The sequence below is a fragment of the Aptenodytes patagonicus genome, chromosome 13 (genome assembly GCF_965638725.1).
Source record: "Aptenodytes patagonicus chromosome 13, bAptPat1.pri.cur, whole genome shotgun sequence".
Lineage (NCBI taxonomy): Eukaryota > Metazoa > Chordata > Aves > Sphenisciformes > Spheniscidae > Aptenodytes > Aptenodytes patagonicus.
Window position 1 is genome coordinate 13364696 of NC_134961.1, and position 17994 is coordinate 13382689.

General features: G+C 35.6%; 1 protein-coding gene across 2 annotated transcripts in view; it reads right to left on the reverse strand.

Moving 5' to 3' along the window:
* IQCK (IQ motif containing K) overlaps positions 1 to 17994 on the reverse strand; it is a 54386-nt gene that overhangs the window by 24502 nt on the left and 11890 nt on the right. For both annotated transcript variants that reach the window (XM_076351548.1, XM_076351547.1), the window contains exons 7-8: positions 8275 to 8359; positions 2240 to 2351 (exon numbers count right to left, since the gene is read on the reverse strand). In XM_076351548.1, coding sequence (XP_076207663.1) covers positions 2240 to 2351; positions 8275 to 8359 — 197 coding nt within the window. The remainder of the gene's footprint in view (positions 1 to 2239; positions 2352 to 8274; positions 8360 to 17994) is intronic.

Below are 17994 nucleotides of genomic sequence, written 5' to 3' on the forward strand. Positions count from 1 at the left end.
GTGTGGAACTTTCATGCTGTCCTTTTAGCCTGATCTACTTGTAACTAATGATAGATAGAATAGATGCACAATAAAAAGTGAAAGAATAATTGCAGTGCATCAGGTTAATGACCTGACTGCTGTTAATTCCTTTGACATTTACAAAGCATGGACTATTTTATAATTAAAATGCTTCATAGGGAAGTTTTAGTTGTATCATCTATTAAAAAGCAGGACAGTTTTAAAATTAACAATAGCCACAAAAGATTTGATGACTAGAGTTATTGAAGAATTGCAAGGCTCTAGTCACTTACAACAAGCTCTGATTGCTACAGCAGTGATGTTAATAAGTACTATTTATGTATGGACATTCTTACTGTAGTTTCTAAAATAAAGCATACTGTGAGGATGTCAAACACTTAATTCCAGAACACCCTATTTCATATCTGTGCATGAGTACAATAACTCCATTTCATTAAAAAGAACAGTTAAGTTGCATAGAGAATAAGGAAAGAAAAGAACATTTGAGTGAAGACCCAGCAGGACATACTCAGTGTTCAGCTTAGACTTTAAATGTGTAGAAATTGGGTACCTGAAGGTGAACCAACGAAACAATGGCATGGTCTACAGAGGCAGCAAAGAGAAAGAGCTCCAAATGGTGACCCACAAATATTCAGTGCTGAGTGAAAAGCTGCCTAGGTCATTAGGCAACACGGAGGACAGAGGCCTCCCATTAAGCTGCCTAATACCAGATTGCACATCACCAATTTTCTGTCACTTGAAATCTAGAGTTGTAGATTTTTCTGGAGAGTAGGTATCTAACTGACCAGGACTCAGCATTTTAAAACCTTTCACAGAAACCCGATTCTAAACTTTCTTGCCCTTCAGGGATTCAAATGTAAGTCTCTCCTTCCCCAGTGAAGCCCCATGACAACCAGGCTCAGAATGAGGGCATGAACAGATGTGCTTTTGTGTACTGAGCTGAAGAGGTCTAAGCCATGACTTGCCCCTGGCTTTTAACTCCTGCCAATCACCTGGAGATTGGCACTTCCTCAGCCATGAGCAGTAACCAGGTATGAGAATACCATCTCATATTCTGCTCAATTTAACCAAGCTGTGGGCTGCTGAAAGTAGTTATCCCTCTCTCTCCCCAGTTCACTTTCCCCTTTGTGTTAGATACAGCAATCATGTGGCAACAACGTTGTGGAAAACTAACCTGCCCCATACCAAAACTGATCCAAACCCATGGTGCAGTTAGACAATCACCAAAATTGATGCAAGAACTACAGAGTGGGATCAACCCTTTTGGCAGCTCCAAGTTTGATCCAATTGACTGCGTGAAACTGCACCTTGAATGCTCTTACATAGTTCAGGGCAAAGATCGGCCATGTGAAAACACATCTGTGACAGTGCCATCAGACTGAAGGACCACACAACGGTGACTGATACAACATAATTTTCCCTCTGTTCAACACATGAACAACGTAGCTGAACGACCTCTTCTCACCTACATCTATTGGCATGTAATTTACATCCCTACGTATATCCCATTTGAGTCCAGCCCACAGAGGCTGATAAAATGTAGACCGGTTGAGCAACTAGTGAATCCTCCTGCATTAGTAGACAAAGAGGCTGGCTGAATAACCATAATTACACCACTGTGCCTGAGTAAGTGAATAACAACTTTGGCCCTGTCAGTAAAGCCTTGTCCACAATCAGGGCAAGAAGGAAACATGTTACAGTATCGGTTCTTAAAGCAATCTGGCCTCATTTCACTTGGCAATTATATTGGGTTGTTTGGGTTTGTTTTCTTTTTTTAGAACTGTACAGGCCAACTTCTGCTATAAATAACTACAGGAAAATGCCAGTAGAACATTTACCAAATAGAAATCCCACAGTTCAGAAAAACTGTACAACAACCCATCTGGTAAAAAACAGTATTTACATGTGTAGCTGGTAGAGATCTGATCCTGCCCTAGGAAATACTGTGCCAGCACATTGTCATAGTCCTCTGAAATTATTGAGCTTTGGCCCTGTACTGTATTTTTAATTACCACTTTCAGCTATTCAGGCAACTAACTTAGAGTAAGTAGTGACTGTAAAGAAACAGCCAGGCATTCCCAACCGACATTGCCTTCTCTTCTCACTTGTGATTTGTGTCTTACTGTGTGTCCTATTTCTTAATACAACTTGAAATATAAAAATTAAACACTTAACGTAAAAAGAAAAATCATTAAAATATACAGTTTAATTCACATACCTTTGGCTTCCTGCTTAGTCCAGAATTCTTTCACTCTTTTAATAATGTTTTTCTCCTCTCTCAACTGCTTTTGCCACTGACGTAGCTCTTGTATTTCACTATCACAGCGGACCTGGGAAAGGGAAAACAGAAAATGCAACTAAAATGATATACATTCATGTTACCCAAGACAATGAGACAATTTTTTTTCGTGGGGCTGTGGCTGGGCAAATACATGACATCCATCCTTTTTGCAGGGCCTGATATAAAAGCACAATCCCAGAGGTTTACAGTTTTCAACTTATACAGAAATAAAAACCACATAATTGACAAACCACATTGAAAACATAAATATGCCAATTAGGGGATCATTTTGATTACCAAGGACTCCGGAGAATGTGATTGCAGTGAGACGCTTATTCTTTGAGCTAATGAAAATTTAAAGCATTATGCTGAAGGGTATTAGTGCCTTTAGAAAACCACAACACTATAAAACCAACCCATTGACCAACATAATAGAGCAGAAGAGGAGCATGAAGGGTCATACAGCAGGAAATTTATTCCAGCAAACTGATTCACACCTGCTACCAGCTGCAAACAGGCTTACTGACAATCCCAGCCATACAATTTTCACAAGCAGGAGAGCCATTAATCTGTTATTGAAAGTAATTGGAATGCATTACATGATATCTATTCTTTGTCAGTCAATCAGCCCTATGAAGGGCGTAATTCTGCTTCCACATAAAATGACAATAGTCAAAGGCCTTGACTCCATTTAAGATGTAAGTTGAATTCTTCTATTACTGCTTTTGTACCGGTGTAGATCCTACTAATATAAGAAAGAGCTAGCTTTGCATCAACAGCTTTTACCACTCTGCTACTTAAACTTGTTCTAAGCAGGATTTGATTAATTAGCAGTATGTTGCCAGTTGTCTACCTCGGCATTCACACAATTACTACCTCCAGTGCTAGAGCAAAAATCCAGAATAGATACTGTCCCTCTGACAAGAGCGAGAAGGGGACATGCTAGTATTAGCTTAGACATTGGTAAGTGATTATTCTCTTAGAGTCACATTCAAATTATAATAGAATTATTAAAAATGCAGTTTCTATTTTTTCTAAATGTTACATATATAAAATGTCATTATGTTTTAGGACTTAATGTCCTAGTAATTCAGGCTGAAGTTGAATAACAAGGAAGAAACAAGCAGCAATAAGCTTGGTTTCTCCTGGCACATTTTTGCTTTCAGGAAGCTGACTACTTAGTTTTCTAGAAAATTTCTTGTATTTATTTTATTCTTACATGATATGGTAATGAGTTTGCTCTGTGATTTGAACTCTATTACTCTACTCCATTACACTCTGGTTTTCTCCCACTTTCCTGAGATACATAGAGAGCAAAAGAGCAGGACTTAGTTTTCCACTAGTTCAAAAAAAAACCCAAAAAACTTAAAGAAAACAATATTAAATTATTTATCAAAAGTATTCTTTCCACCCAGAATTTCTCCTTTGTGGTGCAGCTAAGAATGCAATAGACAGTAGCTGAACTCCCACAGCACTTTTCAATCCGCTTAGGAGAAGATAACTTGCTATATTTCAGATAGTGCACTGGCAGAGCAGAAATACAGTACAAGGTTACATGATCAATAAAGACAGGCAAGACTTTTACTTAGTGACTTGACATCAGATACCTCTTAGGCCTCTAATAATATCCCATTATACTAATATAGTTCTGTATTATCTTCTTTAAAAGTTATATGAAGTTTTTACAAGGCTGTTATGAAATTTTAAAAACTAAAAAAAAAAAAGTTACTGTTACTAGTGATCTTCTTCTCAGCTACACAAAAAAATCAAAACCATTTTGTATTAAATCCATCACATACTATTTCCAAAAATACAATATAATCCCAAACACGGGATAGTTTCTTTAGGCTTGCAAGAGACTTTTTTTCTTTTGTACTGTCATGTATGCTTTTACAGAATTCATAATTCCCTATCACATGGAGTCAGCTTATCTGCACAGGAAAGGGTTAAGGGAATGCTTACGGGACATATAAATGACAGCAGCAGAAAAGAGGCAGGAAGATAGAGAAATTACTACCTCTATTTCTAACTATAAAATTTCTGAAGAAAATGAAGTGTCCATTTGTAACTGCAGCTATGCAAGACCTGTATTTTGGCCTGTGACAGGGCCACAGCGATCTCTGTATACTGAAAATGAAGACAGTAACTCTTAACAGTTAAAAGATACAAGGCAAGTATAGTAGATTCTGTATACTCTCCTTAGATAAATAAAATAGTGAAAGTACAGTGAAATACATAGCAAAATACAGGGCTCTGAGATAAAGGCATAGTCAGATAGACTCAAATACTCCAAAGTCCAACATTAAACCCAAGCAGTGAACATGAGCTCCCAGAACAAAGTGATTTTTTAGAAAAGTGAAAGAAAAGAAAAAGGAACACAGATACATCACCTGCAGCAAAACAGGTAACAGGAACTTAACACAAATACCATGAACATGTTCCAAATATGCTTAATAGATTACAATTTAGCATAGTTATGATGATTTCTCAGAAAGTAGTCCCTATTTTGTAATCAGCGTGCAAATCTACCATGATTAAAAAGCCATGACTCAGCAGCAAAATCTCCAGGCAAATAATCAAAGGGTCAAGAGTCTTGTCCAAACAAGTGATGTGTATTGCCTGCAGACCAGCAATGCATGAAGCACTGAAGGAGTCTTAACTTTGAAGTGAGAGTTCGTTCTTACTCAAGTCACTTGATTTGAATCTACACTTGCTGTAAAGAACAGTATTTGCGAGACCTTCTATGTTTGAGCCTTTGCTAGTAGCCACAACTTGTTGGAAAGGAATATAAATTGTGATAGCAAAAGCACGACACTTTTGTGTTGTTAAATCAATTCTGATTTAACTGTTGCTCAAACAATACTTATGTATAAAATAGCACTGAATATTTACATAATGCTGTCCAATTTAAACTCCATATTACTACAAGATTTAGTCAAAATAAACTGCTTTCAATGCTAGCTGAGAACATGTTGCACAACAGCGGAAAGATAACACTAAAGCTCTGACCAGAGACATTAGAGGAAATTGTATTAACGAAAAATCCCTTCAGTCTAGAATAGTTACGCAAATTGTAAAGATTAAAAAGACCCTATAAAACAAATGACACTAAGCACGGATTCTGCAGTAGAGGGATGAAGGAATATATCTTTTCTTGTAAAAGTGCCTGGAAAATTCATACCTACCAATCAAGGGTTTTCACCAGATACTGAATACTGCCTTGGCCCACAACAGATGAATGGAACCTCAATAAAAGAGGCTGGTGAGAAGTGAAGAGAAAGAATTCTGATGACAGATCTGTCTCCAGCCTTATTTGGGTGCTCCTCCTTGCCCTCAAAGAGATCCCTCAAGATGACATCTTCCTTTCTGATCTCCTTAGAGTACTCAGCAGTTGTAGCTTCCACCGCTGTTTGTTCTGGAATTTAATTCTTGATTAAATTTGAAATAATTTTAAGAGTACTCATCAAAGTCTTTGTATGAAAGATTGTAGAAAGGACTTTGTTGATGGCAGCCATTAATTATTACTACCAAAACAAGTATTGTTCTGGAATTTGCTTCAGGTAAGGATGAATGTACTGCTTTGATCATGCTTTATTATCAAAAAGTTCTCAATATTCTGTACGTATATATTTTTTTGCCTTTACATAGAAAAGCCTTTACTACCTGATCCATTTTTGCTGATTGCCATGTGGTTTTGATACTGGCACACTCAGACAGCTAGATGTGGCAGAAACAAGTGAAGTGTCATGAGAAGACACGATGCTCAGTTAGTTATATAACTAGATAAACTCTACTGCCTAGATCAATATGGTTAACGAAATATCTAAAAAATGGTCTGAGTCCATAGGAGATGTGTCCAAGAAAAATAACTTGCTGTGGTTTCTCACACCTTATATGACATTGTTTAAGAATAAAAAACTTACAAGGTTCACATTTGGGATAGCGTTGTTAAAGACAACGCCCAGATTTCCGAGTCTCTTACTTTTTCTGAAATCCAACAGTGACTCCAGAATCCTTCTCCATCCATCTTTCAAACAAGTACCTATGGCATGTGACGTTATGTCCTTTAAAGTGTATCTTGAGAAGACCAATGGTGAAGTACACTGTTCCTTTATCACAATGCCATGTAAAATATGTATGTGCGCTTGTGTTTAATTATTCAATGTTATCACAACGTGTAAATTTTTATATCAATAATAGTGTTTAAAAGTTCCAAATTCTGTGAATTATAAAACAAGATTTAATGAAAAAATCAGAAAAGAGTTTAAAATACTGACACAATAATATCCTTAGAATGCAAAAGGGCATTATTTGTAAGCATTCAGTTATTACCACAATAAATCAGTGTTAGCTGACAGAGCTGTTTATTTTAAAAGCAAATAATCTGAATTCTTTGGTAAATTTTCATAATACACTTTATCATTAATGCGATGAAATCCCATTTAAGCTTAGTGTTCTTTTAATTTACAAGCCCAAGGATAACACATTGCCCTATGTAGTAACTGTTACTAATGATTTTTATTTTATATTCTGATTTTAATTTAAATTTTAATTTTTAAAAACCCAAGTTCTTTCAGCTCTAATAAGCTAAAACATGTAACAACTAACTTTATAGTCTGAATTATTTTTGGTATCTCCTACTTTTTATAGCTACAGTTTCTCATTTCTGGGAACTGGTTTAGGAAGATAACTACTACTGTGAAAATTTTGAAGTTAATATATATAGCAAGGAAGGATAGTGGCCTTCAGGAGCTTTGGTAGAAGCACAAGGTATCTGAGCAACCTTGCACTGCTCAGCAAACATAACTGTTATTGGATAACAGTTGCCTTTGCAATACTCCACTGTAAGGATGCCTACAGTGATATTGTCAGTGCTAATTAATGTTAGTGTCAATGCCATCTTTGTTTAAAAAAAGAAAAATAAAGGAAAATGAACAAGCAAAAAGCGTCACAAAAATCTATCAGTCAAGAAGATAATTTCAAGGTATTTCATCATCTTTGGCTGCACGGCACATTATAGTGGCCACTTATATTAATGCTTGTTAAAAGTAGTAAAGAAGAACTTAACAGAGAGTGTTTTATACTGATTGTTATTTAAACACCTGACGTACAGACAGAGATGTCTCACTGTCCATCACAACAAAATTACTGCTATATCTGGAGACTATTTACGAGCTTAAATTTTGATAAAGGCAGTCCAAGACATTTCTTTGTCACCAAAGTCGCCTGAATTTCAAGTTCATTTCTTTCCAAGGCGTGAAGGCGTTAGAGCCTTTTAAAGCAATATTTGACAGAATCTGTTCAGGATTTTCAAATAATTTATTTTGTACCCTAGGCTTAGCATGGCTGTTACCCTCCAAAATAATAGTATTAGCCAATTTTCTTTGTATTTATTTTATGTGCCTTGCTTTCCCTCTTAAATTGGGGATTGTGTTAATGTTTTATTACTAGTATGGCTTGCAACATCTGCTTGCCATTTTGTTTTCCCTTTCCTTGAATAACAGCCTTCATGCCTCTCCTACATCTCCTGTCTCATTCTTGGTCTCAATTTTTTCTCCTTTGTTCCTCTATGCTTTTATTTCTTAACAGACCTCACCAATCCTCCTTGTGCATCTCCACACTCACTCACATATCCCTGCACGAAGCAAAATAACACTTCATCCTTTAGCAACTACCCAAATATTAACTAAAAAAAAAAAAATTGTTCAGTGTTAATTGTACTTTTGAAAATCGAATTTCTGCAGATTTTCTGTTGTTGAGGAAAACAGTGAGATTACATCAGCATAAATGCCTGTGAAAAAATTGTAGTCACTAGGCATAAGGCAGAGCAACATCTAAAGCCAATGAACCACGGGTGTCTCAGCAGCTATTTATAGTATCCCCTACTTAAAATTTATGTAAGGATTTTCCCTGGGGCCTTCACAGTCCTACGGTTTCCAACATCAAGCAAAATAATTATAGATTACTCTTACCCGATAACCTCTCCAGAAGGACTGAATTACTATGCTTGCTTCTTCTTCTGATAGAAGGAGAGATAGAGGAATTGGTGGCCTAGGACTTAAAAAAGATAATGTTTTTTAAACAGACGGCCTCTAAATGTAAAATACTTTCTTCCCTAACAGTATATTTTATAAAAAGAGAAAGGTTGTTCAGGAGCTTGAAAGATACAATTTCTTATTGCTCCAAAGATAAAATGCACAAAGAATACCTCCTTTCAAAATATATTCTGTTATGTATGCTACAATAATTTCTTCTTTAAAACAACAATATACAAATGGCACATCAAGTGCAGTAATCTTTCTTATTCTTCTACACAGATTTCAAATTCCTACCATTATGGTAGGGTCTGAGGTGGTGGTGGGAGGGGAGCGAGAGAAGTAGGTGTGCCATTTGTAAAGCAGAGGAGGTTTTAGTGTGCATGCAACAATGAGCAGGCTTATGACATGTTTCTAACAATTATTAAATATACAGAACATGAATATATTTTAGTACATGAGTTTATACTACGATTTCACTTAAAAGTAATATGTACTGAAAAAAGTAATGATTATCAAATCTGCATAAGCATGGATCCATGTTTAGAAATGTCTAAACAAGTTCTTAAAATGCTGAAATTTTACTTTTGATAGCATATACACATTGTTTGGTGACAAAAGAAAGTAATACATATGTGAAGTCAACAATTTTCAGCCAAAATATACAGTAAGTTGAAAGCATTTTTGGTGACTCCATTGCTACCAATTTTAATGGGAAACACTCTAAACTATAATTACAATTCAGCCATCACTAACAAAAACTCAAATCACTATATAAAATCTTGCTTCCCAAAAGCCATTTTCTATGGACATTGATTTGTTTCTCACACACAATGATCAGAAAGCATCCATTGAAAAGGAGAAGCCAAAATTCATTTATATAGTTTGTTTTATAATAAATGTAATTTAAAGCTAATGAACTATAGGGCAATAATGGTGCGGCTCATGAAAATACGGTTATAAACAGTAGACTTGGCACAGTGTTAGAATGGCTGCTAAGAGCCCCTCTCCCTGCATGGGACACAGATTGAACACAGCTTTGACTTGGAAGACCACAGCATTATGAATTTGGATGCAGCAATCATTTGGATTTAACTATCAAACGTGGTTTTGTCTATACCAGTTGTAAACTGTCTATTTTACCAAAACTACAGACACTTACAGCCCATGCAGGAACATTATTTATAGTATTTATACTATAAAGACACATATACTGCACAGACCATCAATTAACAAGCTATTTATGCAGTCTTACATTTTCTGGCTAAAACATTACTGCTGCCATTTCTTTTGGAAATTTATTTTACAGTATATTACAGCTCAAGCTACGAGGTTTGACAGCTTACATTTTCCTTTCACTTAATTTCATTCATATTAGTCTCTGCCCTAGTAAGCTTCCTATGCTCACTGACGTCTTTCTGTTAGGGCTTGTCTTCACTGAAGGAGCATTTCAACTTAGAACACAATCTTAACTGTTATCTAATGCTATACTGACTACACCGTTTGAGTCTGTGTACTCAGTTAAATTGGTCTCATCATCATGTCAGCTGGGTTTTGGCCTACATTTATTTTAATGTGAAAGAAAACCTTGGTCTGTTTGGAAGAGTAGAAATAAGACAAAAATAAAAAGAAGTCTCTCCATTAAGCTAAACAGTTTTAGCTCTGGGAACATTAATTAGCATTTCTACTGCTCAAGGGAAATCGTAAGTGCTGGACAAGCAAGGCTTGCTGAGCTAACTGCTTCTTATAATCAGATTTAAAAATATGAAGTTGGACTGTGCTGGTTTGGCAGATAGGCTTTCATCCTCTGTGCTATTTTTGATCTTTTTGAAAACCAAAACTTAAGAGTTGGAAAATCACAGAAAGACCTACATATTTCACAGCAGTTCTATCAAAGACATTGAACTTTCTCTAAGAATGAGTACATCTCTAAAGAACAAACTGAGATTTCTCCTAGCCTGCAAGGCTAACTCCAGCATTAATTTGCTTTCATTTTCAAATTATAAAAACGTCTAGTTTATAATCCAACACTAAATTTGAGAAACCAATATAAAGTCAAGCAAGAAATGGGATTTAATTTTCAGTATGACAGTCACTGGCAAATATCAATCATTTCAGCAGGGCAGCTATAAAGAACAGAAGTCATGCCAGGTCCAGTTTTGTCTAAGAGAATATATGCAATTGGCTTCAGGTCAAATAAAAATAGAATCTGAGCAGAGGCAATCACCCCTCAGCAGTGAATTAGGAAAAGAGGGAATATGTCATTTGTGGCAGAAGACAGCTGTATGCCACCAAGAAGATTAAAACTGACAGTAAAATGTACATTAACTATATTCTGCTTATTTAGTCTTTGATTATGCACAATCTTAAAAGCCCTCACATTAAACATATTGGTATCTATGTTGAGATATATATATATCTCAGATATATTGTTTAACATAAGTTGCACCTGTAAAAGAGCATCAGTAAAATGATTTTTCTTAAGTATTGTATTTTACCAAATCTGAATAAAGCAGACACTGAGCAGAGGAAAGTTAAATTCCAGAAACGTTTCTTGCTTTCTGAGCAAACTTGTACGGATCCTGATTATGTGAGATACTTATTAATTATATTACATTATGCAGGTGGAATTTGGCACCCAGAAGATATAAAGCAGACTTGCATTAAATAAATATATGAGGTATTGAAAAAGGTTCTTACTGAAGACGTGTATCTGATCTCCTCATGGACAGAAGCTGGGTTTCTCAATGAACTCTCAAGAAGGGGGGGGAAAAAAGGCCCTCCATTATCTTGTCACCAAAATGGACAAGCTAACCTATGGGGGTTCACAGTCATGCTGATGGACACTGTATACAGTCAGTATTTTTACACAGTAATGTCCAGAAACCCCAATTGTCATTAAGTTCCCAATCTGTCCTACAAATAGGAGGTCTGATTCCTTCCTTGAAAAGGAAATATAAGAAAAAATTTAGTCAAGCAAAATTTTCACTGTATAATTCAGGATTTTGTAATTGCTCTTTTTATTAAAATCTGTTCCCTATCAGTAACAGACAACCACCAAATTTAACCACCAGCCTTATAGCTAGCTGCCTGCAGGACCACCGTGCTAGCTACAGAGAGCATCAGTGCCTGGGGCGGATGGTGTGCAGGTGACAGTGGAATATCCAGGTGCAGTCAATGAACGATCAGGGTTTCTCTCTGGTTTTAGTAAGCTCATCTCTAGAAATATTGAAGCAACCCTAACAACAAGAATCAGGCCTTCTGGAGGCCTGTAAGTTTCAATACCACAGCCACTGCCATATTAAACAGCCACAACCACTTCACCTTTAATTTGACTGGGATGGTTATTGTTTTTGAATATTTATATCATGTATGAACACAGGCAATGACAGAGTCATTGCAAAATTCATAATCTAAAAGACAAAAGAACAGACCAAAGAATAGGGATAAATATAAGACATGCATGTAAATGACCATGGTGATCTGCGTAACTCTTAAAAAAAGGATTCTGAGAAAGTCTTTGGTTTGGAAAGTACTCCAAATGTTCATATGCTGTTCTGAACAACCAAAAAAACTGTTCTGGAAATTTTTCAAAGTAGTTTTCTTTTACATTTTCAGTATTTTTTATTCCTACTCAGAGAACCTAGAAATATTACAGCATATTAAGTCCTTCTTCTTACATGCCTATCCAGAGTTGCAAAAGTGTGCAACAATGAAAAAGTATTGTTTTGATTCAAAATAAATGTCTCAGAAATCTCTGATTATAGATACTATTAAGATAATTTACCCAAAAAGCAGGAAAAAGGTTGTTCATAAACGATCAGATACAGAAGTACTGATTTATCTGACCTGGTATTTAAAACCAATTAGATATATTAATCACATATTACACTATCACTGTATGAGCCTCACAGGTTTGCAGGGAAATATTCCCACAGACACTTGACAAAAATACCTTGGAACGTTTTCACAGGTCAAACTGAGTGTGAACTGAGACCTTTCTTTGTAACATTGTTAGTATTAATACAACTATTCAACAGTCAGAAAGAAATTACTAACTACTGGCTTTCTTTTGCAGTAATCTAAATGCACTAGTATAAGAGGAAAGTATTTGGAGAAAAAAATCCTTACAATATATAAGAAAACACTTTTGTGCATTATATGGAGGGTACATTTTTGAAGGATTGTGAATGTGGGAATAACCAAATTTAATCTTCTGAAGAAAGGAAGTGCAAACGAGCAGACATTTTGAAGTGTGACTTCTGCTAACTGTCTGAACTCTTCTTCTCTATCACCTTCTCCAAATAAAAGCTCCTTGATACTGTCAATAGCTAAATGAATAATAATAAAAAAATATATATATATATTTTGACCCCTTTTGCCCCCCTCCATTCTCTGCATCTTCCACTGCTTTGCTGGTCTTTTGAATACACTTTTGTCTTTTGAATATCCTCAAATATAAAGGCTATAGGTTGTGAACAAACAAAACATTTCACTTTTAAATCTCCTGTTTCATTTCTGTCTCAGCCACAATTCTAACAAAACAAAAACAAAGATGCAAAATATTACAGTATAATAAAACTATAAAATCACTCAGAAGTATTATTAAAGTGGTCAAAGTGATAATATGCATACAACTGTTAACACGTACAAACTATTTATATACTTATTTACCTATTTATAATGAAGAAAAGATGCGGTAAAAAGAAAAGATAGCGTGGAACCAACATAAGAAAATTGGGAAGTGGGGAAGCAGAATCATACAATGGACAGGAGAATGAGGCAGAACAGATGAATGGTAACAAGAATGTGAAAGGAATTAGAGAGAGCACAGCAAGAAGTCTTAGCAGTGAGAACATGCCAATATAATAACAGAGCGAGAATCTTTCGTCTTAAGTTTTGTCTGAAAATTATAGTGGCTTTCTTGCCCCTTAATATGCTCTCTACTCGTGGAAGACTTATCCATTTTAATGATAAAACTCAGTCCTCCTTCTGTGCTTGCATACTTGCTACGTATTTTGCAAGTCACAATGTGTTGCCTCAGTTTTCTCTTTCGTAGGACCAATATTTATGTATTCTGTAAGAGTGTTTGTGGTCCTGGACTGAAGGAAACCAAACATGGACCTATTCCAAAGTCCACTCATGTCAGTGGGGAAATTTCCATCTATGTTTGTGTACTTTAGATCAGACCTTGTATCCTGTAAACATGAAAAACTAACAGCAGCAAAAATAATCTCCAATTAGTGCTCTAACAGCAACATTAGGAAGATGTCACAAACCACTAACATGTTTTCAATTTTCTCATTGTCATTTTGACACTTACATAATTAAGGCAAGTTTCAACACTGCATCAGGATTTGTAGCCATAAAACCTCAACCTCATAAAACACTATTACACAATATAAATATTGTATAAACTTTGTGCAATTTTCCAACACACAGTTGTAGTTTTTTAAGTCAAAACTTTCTCCTTCATTAACTTGAATTCTGCCACATTACTGGAATGGCAATTCTTTACTTGGATCCACATAGAATAACATCCATACAGACATATTTGTTGGACTTTCCTGTTATTACAATTAAATGTGCTGCTCATCATACACCCCCCCCAAAAAAAAATTTAAAGCTCAAATTATTAAAGAAAATGAAAGAAAAAACATAATGCAAATTAAAGATACTCTAAACATGGCTGGTTTAGAGACAAACCAGTGAAATGTAGCAGTGTGCAGAAAGCAAAGCCTGTAGAAACTGGGCACATTGTGGAAAGAAAGAAATCAGTCACCCGTGCAAAATTACCCCTATTGGCCATCTGAGAACTGACAATGAAGTCAACTGTAAAGGCAGCTGAGACCAGCAGACTTCACCTAATTCAAATATTGGGGGGGAGGGAGGAAAAAAAAAAAATAAAATCAATGTACATATAAGTATATACAGATATTTGGCAAAAAGCCACTACTTCAGATTTAGTAATCATTTATAGACATACATGTATCTATCTTAGCTGTCCACTTCATTAAAGCCATGATAAATTTATTTTCTCTGTATCTGCACATTTGTTTTGGTACACACCGATAGATTAAACCAGGAAATGTCTCCTTCTGAACTGAGTAAGTATCAAGTAAATACCTCTATATAGAAAATGAGAAAATGCAGATAAATAAATTCTTGTCAATGACTGTTTATTTATAAAATACACCTTCAGTTCCTGTAACCCCTGTGAAATATGCATACAAAGACTGACCTTCAACAGCCAGGAAAATACTTATGCTTATTCCTAACCTAGATCCCTACAGCATTCTCTTTCATTGAATATAAGGGTTGAAGGTGAACTTGAACAATACTGTCATATTATTAAATTCATGTGACAGTAGACTTTTATGATATCAGTATTTTTCAGAGCAGTAGAACTATTTTTTATTGTTTTCTTCATATTTCTTTCATTAATATGCTAAAGAAGGTTGGGTAATGATATTCCCATGATACTAGAATAAAGACTCAGCCTATCTATGCCAGAAAAGTAAAATGTAAGGGGTATCGGCATAAACACAGATCACTCTCTTTCCCTGTCCCTGATTCAGTACATAGAGTTTGGTTACTTGCAATTGAGCTTCACTGCTATTCAACCAGAAACACCACTCGTAAATGCTGACAAAAGGCAACTGTGTTCTCATTAGCATATTTATAGGAGTACAAAACAGTCAAGGCTCTAATTCTATTTACTTTACTTGGCTATATCAGCCGTCTTGAATGTAGGAATAGGGACATCAGTAAGTATCTCAGCAAGTTTCCAAAAACTTTTGTTAGTTTCTTGTTAAAACTCCAGTTTCGTGTCCTCTGAAAAGTACAGCTGTCCTTTAAGACAACAGAAATGTTTTGTGTTCTCCTGCACGTGAAATGTAGATTACTAGTCAGTCTTGACACTGCTCCTTCTATTGCTTTTGAAATCTGCTTCAGCAATCAAGGATTCCCATGGGATACAATATTTTGTCAGTGTTACTGGTAATATACAGAACCCAGTGGAAGACAAGGTAACTATACTGAGGCTTTTATTTACTGATGTCATAGCAATTACTGTAAATACTAAAGCTGGAAACAAATTCAAATTTTACAAGCTCCTTCATCTACAGCAACCAGCTTTTGAAGGTACAATGTTTGCATTTAAAATTCTGGAAACCGATGCAGCATTTGGGTCTCCTTATAAAGGAAAAGTGGGCTGCAAGATCTCACTTAGAAACACATCATACAGAGAGTGAGGCTCAGAAGACTGGCTTTGACTATTCTTAAAAAAAATTGAGCTTCAAAGAAAAAACTGGAGGCACTGGAGGAGAGCCAAAAAAGTAATACTCAGGTATGGAATATATTAAAAAAAGCTGGATCTCTGAGAGAAAAAAAATTTATCCCTCTGGGGTTTTTTTTGTTTGGTTTTCTTTTTTTAAGTATGAAGACCACTTTGCACTGATAAACCCTATTTTAACACAGTATAGAAATGTATTCCTATTTAACAGACCTTTCAGAATGCTTTCCAAATTTAGACAAGTAACTGAAAAAGCAACACAAGAGTTTACCCCTTAAATTTGCAGCAACACTTTTTACTTCTTTTTCTTTATTATACCAACTAAACAGTTGGGATAAGGATGTTTCCCATCAAAATTTGACCACCACTTTTTAGCATATGGTATCTTACATATTCATAATTCCTGTTAAAAAAAGAAAACTCCTTTACAAATAAAAATGGAATTGACAATAAAAAGCATAGAATCAATTACATTATTATTATGTCCTTCCAGATATCACATTTAAAAATTCTCTCATTTTTATTCTTATTTAATATTGCAATCTTTCACTTTGCTCTAATAATGCTTACTTCATAAGCAATATTTAAGAAATATGTAATTTTAAGATAATTACACAAAAAGTTGGTTTTTAATAATAATTTTAATAATTATTATTTTTAAAGGCCTACTTGTTTATAGGATTTAAGATCAAGTGTGTATCAATTTAAGTAGGACTTTGAAACTTCAGTGTCCTTGTGGAGCTGTCACTACGTTATTTAGGAGCACAAGTACTAACAGAAGCTATGAGTCATTCAGGCTGTGATTCCACAGTGTATTTCTCTTGTTGGCAAAGCTGACTTAAGCAGTTCCTGCCACCACCTCTGTATCTTACCAGCTCGTTTGTTTTCTTCACCTTGCCCTGAGTCCTTCATTTTAATCCTTCATTTGTGCCAATACAAAGGTTTGTCAGGCTCCCAGGTGAACCAGATTGGAGAAATTATCTATATTTTAAATAGCTATACAAACCTTCCTCACACATTTTGGCAGAGAGATTTCTAACTTAGAGGATGTCCCTGATCAGAATAACCAAGCACCTTACCAAACAGATAAGGTGATACTAGGTTGCCTACAAGCAGGTTGGGGTGAAGAACGGGAGAGAGCAGGGTACCATTTAGGTCAGCTTTACTTCCAAGAGAAACGTTTGTAAAACTGTGATCTTAGATACTTATCTTAGGTACAAATATCCATCCTCACAATTCAGTGGTAACAAAACTGCCTTACTAATCGATGGCTCTTCAGTATGCTTAAGAAATGAGTATGACAACCTCACTGTAGCTCATAATCGGTTTCCAAACTAAAAATTCACTGCCTTAAATGGGAATCTTGTTGACCAGACCTAGTGATCTACAGAATGAAACTGTTAGAAGTGTCCCACCAGTGGTAGGTTTGAACAACAGCGGCTGGGCAGTACGATGCAGTAGCAGGTACCTGAAGGTATCGGAGTTGAGATGAAATGGGTCACGCTCCAAAGATGTCCATCTCTTACTGCAGAAACTTCCTACACAACTTTAACTATCTTAAAGGTAGTCATGTGGTCAAAGTTAACTGTTCGTGCCACGATCACCAGCTTTTCTCCAAAGACCTGTGAATGTCAAGGAGCTTTCCTCCTGCTGGATCAGTGACTCAAGGTTCTAAGTTTCACATGACAAGAGTTCAAGAAAGCTCAATTTCCACTTACATAGTGTAATGAACTAAACATATCTACAAAGATATTAATCTCTAAGTTTTCACCAACCACCAACCTAGCCTCCAATTAAGTTTTCAAATTGAAACTTTTCTTTCAAATCTGACCTCTGTAATTTTCTTACTCTCTCACTGTGGACTATTACTTTACTTTTCTTCTTTTCTCCTACAACAGCTACATTTTAAACCAAAATGCAGTTTCAAGGGCAGTAACATTTCTTTCAAAACTACTGTGTAGCTTGGTTCTACAGGAATAATGAGGAATATATGATTGAGGCTGCCAAAACAAGTGTTCATTTCTCACATGCAAAGTCATAAACGTCTGCAGAAATGCATCCTGACGCCAAGGATTATTACAGGTATTTTTAAAACAGCTGCTTACAGTTAGAGGAAGAATTTCTAGACTGTATATCCTCAAAGACTTCCATAGTAGGAAGCAGCATTGAAAACACTCCTCTGCTCCTTAGTACAAAGATACCCTTAATACTACCAGACTATTTGAATGCCCTGCACTCTACAATTAAAATGTTTAAGAATTCTAAATTAATTTCTCTGTGAACAATTCTGGTACAAAATACCTTGTAATTAATACACTACCAAGTTAGAAAGCATCACCCAGTTCTTTGTTGCACGCAGTAAA